The 784-nt window shown below is 49.2% G+C and overlaps 1 protein-coding gene across 1 annotated transcript in view; it reads left to right on the forward strand.

Moving 5' to 3' along the window:
* The window catches only part of CDHR4 (cadherin related family member 4), a 31,109-nt gene that overhangs the window by 14,031 nt on the left and 16,294 nt on the right, over positions 1-784 (forward strand). The window contains exon 9 of the mRNA XM_018572193.1: positions 661-764. Within this exon, the coding sequence (XP_018427695.1) occupies positions 661-764 (104 nt within the window). The remainder of the gene's footprint in view (positions 1-660; positions 765-784) is intronic.

The raw sequence follows: 784 nt of genomic DNA on the forward strand, positions 1-784 counted from the left end.
ACCCAGTCTGGAGTTCCTCATTTATTTCTGACACCTTCTAAATGTATATTGAGAACCCCGGAACCCCCACAGTGGTGATCAACTCCAATCATATAGGGGGCCGGAAGTGTGGCCCCTGACGTCAATAAGGACCACAGATAAAATGTAGTGACTGTAGAGACTGCAGAGATACTACAGGGGATGGTCAGAGACTGCAGACATGATACAGGAGATGGTCAGAGGCTGCAGACACAGTACAAGAGAGGGTCAGAGACTGCAGACAGAGTAGAAGAGAGGGTCAGAGACTGCAGACATAGTACAGGAGATGGTCAGAGACTGCAGACATAATACAGGAGATGGTCAGAGACTGCAGACATAGTACAGGAGATGGTCAGAGACTGCAGACATACTACAAGAAATGGTCAGAGACTGCAGACATGATACAGGAGATGGTCAGAGACTGCAGACATAGTATAGGGGATGGTCAGAGACTGCAGACATAATACAGGAGATGGTCAGAGATTGCAGACATAGTACAGGAGATGGTCAGAGACTGCAGACATAGTACAGGAGATGGTCAGAGACTGCAGACATGATACAGGAGATGGTCAGAGACTGCAGACATAACTGCAGACACGCTACATGCATGGATCATGGCTCTCTTTGTATTTCCCTCTCCAGCGTTTCCAGCTGCAGATCACGGTCACCGACTCGACGGGAAACACGTGTAATGGGACCCTCACCGTCGAAGTTCTTCCTGTATACCGAAACACCGTCAACTTCACGTAAGACCGGGGGAGGGGAG

The sequence above is a fragment of the Nanorana parkeri genome, unplaced genomic scaffold (assembly GCF_000935625.1).
Source record: "Nanorana parkeri isolate BGI_ZX_2015 unplaced genomic scaffold, ASM93562v1 scaffold1966, whole genome shotgun sequence".
NCBI classification, from domain to species: Eukaryota; Metazoa; Chordata; class Amphibia; order Anura; family Dicroglossidae; genus Nanorana; species Nanorana parkeri.